General features: G+C 36.2%; 1 protein-coding gene across 1 annotated transcript; it reads right to left on the reverse strand.

Moving 5' to 3' along the window:
- Positions 1-4,069: 4,069 nt before the first annotated feature.
- Positions 4,070-7,433, reverse strand: LOC112033163 (receptor-like protein EIX1). Its single transcript, XM_065765719.1, has 3 exons — positions 5,620-7,433; positions 4,782-5,025; positions 4,070-4,531 (listed from the first exon to the last, which is right to left on the reverse strand). Exons 1-3 carry the CDS (start codon positions 7,431-7,433, stop codon positions 4,070-4,072), a joined length of 2,520 nt encoding a protein of 839 aa, XP_065621791.1.
- Between the last annotated feature and the right edge of the window lie 549 nt (positions 7,434-7,982).

Here is a 7,982-nt window from a genome sequence, read left to right on the forward strand (position 1 = left end):
CTCTGCAAACTGAAATTCCCTTCATAACACCATTAGCCATTGAAGCCTTAATAAGAGATGATAAACCCTCTGCACATAGGAGAAATAAATAAGGCGATAATGGGTCCCCTTGGTGAATACCCCTAGTAGGAGTAATACATCCCATGGGGCTCCCATTGACCCTAATAGCATAGGTAACAGAGGTAACACACTTCATAAAAAGGCATCTCCATCTTTCAGCAAAACCTAACTTCTCCATAATTTTTTCCAAACAACACCACTCCACCCTATCATATGCTTTACTCATGTCAAGTCTTAGAGCCATCTCCCCAACTTTTCCCTCCTACTTTTTACTAATATGATGCACAATTTCAAACGCTACCAACACATTATCAGTAATAAGTCTACCATGCACAAATGCACTTTGAGAATCACTAATAATTTATGGCAATATTCTTTTAAGTCTATTAGCTATAGCCTTTGAAGAAATCTTATAGATTACATTGCGTAAACTAATAGACCTAAAATCAATCACATATTTTGGCTCTTTAACTTTAGGAACAAGCACCACATGAGTTTGATTAAAGTTAGGAGGAGAGATACCATGGTTCAGGAAATCTAAGACCATTTTGCAAACCACACACCCATATGTACTCCAAAAATGTAGATAGAATAAAGGTGGCATACCATCTGGACTTGGTGCCTTTAGATGATACATTTGCTTTAGGGCTTTACGGACCTCACCCTCATGAAACTAACGAGCCAAATCAGCATTCATCTCCCCTGAAACCTTCGGGTGAACTACATGGATAAGCTCCTTAAACTCCACGGGTTGAGAAGAAGAGAATAGACCTTTGTAGTACTCCACAAAAATGTCAGCTATCTTGGCCTCCTCCTCATGCCACACCCTATACCCATCAAAAATACCATCAATATGATTCTTGCTTTGACGATCAGAAGCTTTTGCATGAAAATACTTCGTATTCCTATCACCACCTTGAAACCAATTTTGCCTAGCCCTTTGCCTCCACATCTCATCCTCCCTATCCAACCAACAATTAAGTTCAATCCTTGTTTTTCTCAATGCATGAATTTGGTTTGAAGAAGCAGGTTGATTCTCCAACAATTCCAACCTTGCTTGTAGTTCAGCCACCTTAGCCCCCACATTACCAAACTCTTCTTTGTTCCATCTCAATAATTCAGATTTGCACCTTTCCAAACAATTTGAGATAGCCCAATTTGATCCCACCAATTCCCCTTCCTCGCAAGCCTCCTTAACAACCTCCTCACAATGAGCATCTTTGAGCCACATGGATTCAAATCTAAACAACTTTCTTTTTCTTCTCTTACTAGGCCAGTTCTTAAAGTGTAGGGAGATAGGTGAATGGTCTAATGCTAAGGAAGAGAGATGATGTAAAGTTGCCCTTGGGAAAAGATTCAACTAATCCGTATTCTCCAAAACTCTATCCAATCTCTCTCTAATTTGAAGACCATCTCTTTGTTGAAATTGCCAAGTAAACTTTGGCCCCATAAATCCCAAATCTCTAAGTTCACAATAATTAACAACCTTCATAAACAACTCCATTTGTCTTTTTGGCCTCATATGTCCCCCTTCCTTTTTCGATAACCCAATGATTTCGTTGAAATCCCCAATAACCAACTATGGAAGTGAAGAAGAATTCTTCAATAACTTCAGTTTAGCCAAGACTCCGGTCTCCTTTCTATTTCCAGACTACCATAAAACCCCGTAAGATGCCACCAACCAATACCCGAACCACCTTCAATCCATGCATCAATATGATCATAAGCATAAGATTGCACATCAATAGTCACCCCATCTTTCCAAAATAAAGCCAAACCACCACTATTACCATTGCTCAGAACAAACACCCCATGCTTTAAATTACAAATTTCTTTTACTTTATCTATCCAATCCTTCTTTTCTACCTTAGTCTCCATAAGAAATACTATGTTGGGCTCTTCCTTATTCACCACCTTTTCCAAGGCACGAACTGTCCAGATGTTTCCAAGCCCTCGGTAGTTCCAACTTATAATACTCATTGTGCTCGGCAGGGTTGCCTAGCAACCTCCGCTGTTGGAATAAATTGTTATCCTAATTATTCATTAAAAAAAAAAAAAAAGCTGACCCGTTTATTAATTTTCCATTTTGCTTAGTTTAAGGAAATCTTTTAAATTAAAGCCATTGCCTCTTTCCAACCAACTCTAAATTGGAGGATACGGTTACATTTCCTTCTCCTATCCACCCCACCAATAAATAATAATAAAAATAAGCATCATCATATGTCATGTTGTAGAAAATGTTCAAAATCTTGTATGGACTTCTTGTAATGTTCAACCAAACATTCTCCCCAATGTCAAATAACAATTAATGATTTCTCCAAATTTAACTCGGAAAGAAACCATCTTGGAGAAAATTTCTTCAAATTCAAATGATTACACGTGCTTTTAATCATGTTACCCTTCTTCTTTTTTCCTTTTTTTTTTTTTTAATTATGATACAATTTGTTTAAATGATTGAAATGATCATCTATGTATATAATATCTAACGGTTGAAGCATTACATTTATTATTTCTAAACTCTTATTGAGCCACATCAGTGTAGCATTTTAGTCTATTTTGGTCTACTACAATCCATTGAATCAGTTCGGTCCATTTCAGTTAGTCCGGTTCATTCGGTCCAATTTGGTTTATTTGGTCTACTTCAGTCCACTTAGTTATAATTCGGTCCAATTTGGTCTGTTCGGTCCAGATTGAAGATGATGAATCATTTGTAAGGAGCACTAGAAACTTTATTTACAAAATATCTTGCCTATATAATTAAATGTCAAATGCATTATGTTAATTCTTTTTTTTTTAATTACAAAATTTAAATAATATTTTAAATAACAAATATAGATAACTTAAGTTAGAAAATCTAATATATTATATAAACAATACTTTGTTATAAAATAATCGCATCATTTTAAGAAGGGTCTTGAGACTAATACTTATAATCCTCATTTACTATTTTTATTTTTCAATTAACGAAATAATAAATAGTCAAATTTTTTTGCGCATTGCTCGTGTTTGCGACTAGTGTGAATAAAACACATGAATGATCATCTAAATCGTCTTGTAATTAATTGTAGGAGATTACTCCCATATTTTAAGTTTCATTTGTACCAACTGATATTTATTAGTGTTTATTTGTGTCAAACTTATTTGGCTAGTTTTTAGCTTTTATATATAGCATTTTAAAATCTCAATTTTTTCTTAATTTTTCAAAGTTAAGTATATTTACTTTTAACCATTAAAAAAAAAAAATCAGCAAAAAGTTAAATGATCTAATTCCAAACATGGATTTACAATACTTGTGTATATGTTAGTACATAACAACCTCACATTTTTTAAATTTGTATACCAAGGGTCCGTTTGGGAAAAACTTATTTAACTGAAATAAAAACTTTTTGCTGAAAGTGTAAACAAAAAAAAAATGTTAAAAGTTAGCTGAATAGTATAATGAGACCCATGAATAATGTAAACTAAAAACTCAAATAAGCTGAAGCAAATGAGCACATTCCAAACAAGCTCCAATTCTTATCAAGTTGTTTGGGCCATTTAGTGATAACCTTATTTGGCTATTTCTAACCCAAAATAGAATTTGGGTTGAGTTGTAATATTTTTTTAACAATTTTGGGCATTGTGATCAAATTTTCTCCCTAATTAGATAGAAGTCATGTACAATTCAATTACAATTGGATTATTTAAAAAAAAAAATTGATTTTTCATTTTCTTTTGAGAAACGTTCCATTATGGGTATATGAAATGATTTTTTTGTTGTTGAAATTTTCATGTAATAAACGATATATTATTATTATTATTATTTTTTTTTTTTTTATGGGAAAGACATCAAGATATTTTATTGCATATTTGAAATAGAGGATACATCATGGATAAGAACTTGCATAATACAACAAGAGTCCTCTTCAATTCAAGCCAAGCGACGAAATCAGCTATGCTATGAGCATGCTTTGCTAATATATGGGTTGGTGTGTTTCCCTGTCTCCTGACATGAGAGAAACCTACACTCCTAAAGTCCCCACAGATATCTAGTATGCCTTGAACCATTGCAGCAATTGAGGAAGGGGGTTGTAGAAATATTAGAAAGAGCATTAAAGCCTACCAGAAAGTCTCCTTCCAAGATAATGTCACACACTCCAACGTCCTTAGCAAAAAGCAGCCATGTTTCAAACGCCTTGGCCTCTACCTCCAGCGCACCCATTCGTACTGGGATTTTCTTACTTAGCGCAACTTCAAGCCTCCCTTCATCATCTCGAATTACCACCCGAATACCTACTGCCTTCTGCTTCGAAAATACAGCCCCATCCACGTCGATTTTGAAATGACCACCGGCTTGGAGGACACCACGTTGCATCAAGTCTAGCCAAGAACGAAGTTGGGGTACTTTGTGCAATCGCCACCCTGTACTCCATAAGGTAGTCCGATGCCCATCTGAACAATACTTGCCCCGACTTTCTTGCACCACCACATCCTATCTCATTTCGGTTATGCCAAAGGGCCCATGCAACAGTGGTTGTCTGCGCTACGTGGTCCTCCCCTATACCCTCATCCATCAACAACTTCCACATAATATCTTGGAATGACAGGATGGCCCCATCGACTTTCGGTAGCACCAGTTTAGAACACTCTCAAGCCTCCCTAGCTTTCGGACACCACAAAAGAACATGACCCACAGATTCTGGCGCCTCCTTGCAACTGTCACGTAAATCGTCCTGAATTACCTTCCGCCTCATCAAGTTGGTTTTCGTTGGCAAGGCATCACGGCACGCTCTCCATACAAAATGCTGTATTTTATGCGGTACCTGCATGCTCCAAACTCTACTCCAAAAACGCCTTAAGTTGCTTGCATCTGAGATGGATGCCCTATTGGATGAGAGTAACTGGTTCACAACCAGTTTATAAGCACTACGCACCGTAAAGAGCCCATTTCTTGTCTCAGTCCAAATAAGTTTATCAGGAGGCAGCCTACAGCTAATGGGTATACTTTTTAGGCGTAAATGTAATTTTAGTCTCTACATTTTTTTTTTTTTTTTATTTTAGTCCCTACATTTTAATTTTACCACTTTTAGTCCCTAAATCAATTAACGCGTTCCATTTTGGTCTTTTCCGTTAGCCCACTATTAAAAATTGCTTAAGTGGCAGGCGGAACTATTAAAATAATAAAAAAAAATTATTTTACTATTAAAAATGCCATGTCAGCTTATAAATTAAAAAAAATTATTTATTAATTTTAACTAAATAAAAAATGTAGGGACTGGGTTTGAGCACTTCTACTATTGAGTAAGTGGACTTAAGCCCAGCTAGTCCAATACAATGAATTTGTAGAGAGCGGTTTAAGAACTAGGCCCTAGCAAGCGGACAACGCCCATCGCAGTGTTTTCTACCGTCAAACGCCGGTGAACCAAAACCATTCTAAAAAATCTGTCCTTGGCCCGGTCTGAGGAGCTTGGTAGTCGTCCTTCTTCCTTGGGAATCCATCCCCCCCTTAGTAATCTGTTTCTTCCCCTTATATAGTCCTCTTTCAATGATCTCTTTCCTCCACTTGTTGATCATCCATGCCTTCTCCTGACAACCCGTCCTATCAACCACTTTACCAAACCTCCTGTGAGTTGCAGTAACTGAGGCAGTCCTTCCGGCATAGTTCCAGAAAACATATTATCACGGAGAAGCACAAATTCCATCTTTTTACTAGGAAAAAGTGGGACTTGACCATCAAAATTGTTGGAACTCAGATCTAAGTTATATAAAAGATGATAAGATTGAAAGTGTGGTACCTGTCCTCGAATTTTGTTTTTGGAAAGAGAAATATATTTAATCCTTGAGAAGGAATTCCAAAAGCCTTGCGGAATGGTATCAGAAATGCCAGCATTCCTAAGCTGAAGAAACAAAAGCTCAGTTTGAGTTTGAACCCACGCCGGAAAGTTTGGGCCTATCAACATGCTATCAAATTCGGCTATTGACAAGTTAAAAGGAGGAACCCAGTCATGTTTCACATCTAAAACCAACGACCATGTTGCAGAATCTACAGACAAGTATAAAGAACTTAATCGTGTGAGATTCTGAAAATGAGCTTCAGTTAAGACTCCTTTCCAATAATTATAGCCAAGATTCAAAACAGTAAGCATCGATAGTTTTCCCACACTTGTCGAAATAGTTCCATTGAACATATTTCCATTGAGAGAAAGTTTTTGTAGAGACGACAAGTTTCCTATAGAATCTGGAATTGAACCCCAAAAGGAATTATAATCAAGGGCTAAAGTTTTCAACATCTTGAGTGCTCCCAAAGAGTACGGCAATTTACCCCCAAGCAATCTATTAGAATTCAAAAGTAGCGATTCTAGTTTGCTGTTGGAACATTGCGACAATCCATCTACAAACTCAGTTATCTCCCCACTTATACCACTGTGCACCAGAACAAATTTTTGCAGGTTGCAAAGTTTGCCAAATGAGAATGGTATCTTACCAGTAATGATGTCTCCAAATAAATCCAAACTGCTCAAGTTGGTTAGATGTCCCAGACCAACTAGTAACTGACTTTCAATATAATTATATGAAAGATCAAGCTCTCGCAAAGAAACCAAATTAGCAAATACATAAGGAAAGGCACCTCGAAGGTAATTGGATCCAATATTAAGTGTTGAAAGGCCAGTCAAATTTGACAACCATAGAGGTATTGATGAGTTAAAAAAGTTGTCAGAGATATCAAGGAATGTAAGAGATGTGAAGTTGATGGAGGAAATAGACTGTGGAAGAGTAACAAGTCTACAACCACTTAGGTCTAACTCCAACAAAGAAGGAAGCATATTAGCTGCATATAGCCAATTTGGTTTAACTTCCCCAATATTTACAAAGCTCATATCAAGGTACTTTAGAGAAGGGAGACCAACAAGCCACTGTAGACTTTTGACTTCCAATCTTCTAACGAGAGAGTCCTCTAAAAAGGGGAATGAATTGGAATTAAGGACAAGATATTGCAACTTTGACAGATTCCCAAGATGGGGAGGAATAACACCAGTGAATAGTGAGTAAGAGAGATTAAGATAATTCAAACTTTCAAGAGAACCCAAGAAGTTTGGAATATTGATGCCTTCAAAATTGTTCTGGCTTAGGTCCAGATAACTCAGATACTTTAAATTGAGTAAAGAAGGACTTATCTTACCCCCCAAGCACGACTTGTTGTACTTTTGCATGCCCTCGTCACTATAGTCGCTAAACTGAAATCGGTTTCTGAGGTCAAGCTTGACTACATGTGATGTAGTGTTGTCACATCCAACGCCTATCCAGCTACAGCAATCTTCGCCAACCCAAGAAGAGAGGTGACCTGCTAGATCTGTGAGACCTTCTTTGAAGCGAAGAAGAGCATTCTTCTCCATCTGTGAGCAATTGCTCTTAGGATGTATTTAATGCTTCATTAAATAATGTTTTTATACATTTTCAAAAGAGTAATGCTACAAGCACAAACTATTTTACAACATTTTTACAAACTGCTAGTGTGGCAAATTCTTACTATTTCTAATATGGGTCCTTCACTAACATTTTGTTTTTACTTACAATAACTATTTGGAAAATACTAAAACCACATCAACAGTTTGTAAAATTGTTGTAAAATAGTTTGTGTCTGTAGCATTATTCTTTTCAAAATCCTTTGACCAGTTTAAGTTGGACTTGCATGACATATGAGTAATGCTATAACCACAAACTATTTTACAAACTGTGGCAAATTCTTATTAGTTCTAATATGGGTACACTACTAACATCATATTTATGTTTACCAATAATTATTTGAAAATTACTAAAGCCACATCAGTAGTTTGTAAAAATGTTATAAAATAGTTTGTGTCTGTAGCATTACTCCATGTTATATTGTTTTAACTTTTATGCCATTTATTACTATAGTTATTATTTCATTTCCATTTATGGAA

This window comes from Quercus suber, unplaced genomic scaffold (assembly GCF_002906115.3).
Source record: "Quercus suber isolate HL8 unplaced genomic scaffold, Cork oak 2.0 scaffold_649, whole genome shotgun sequence".
NCBI classification, from domain to species: domain Eukaryota; kingdom Viridiplantae; phylum Streptophyta; class Magnoliopsida; order Fagales; family Fagaceae; genus Quercus; species Quercus suber.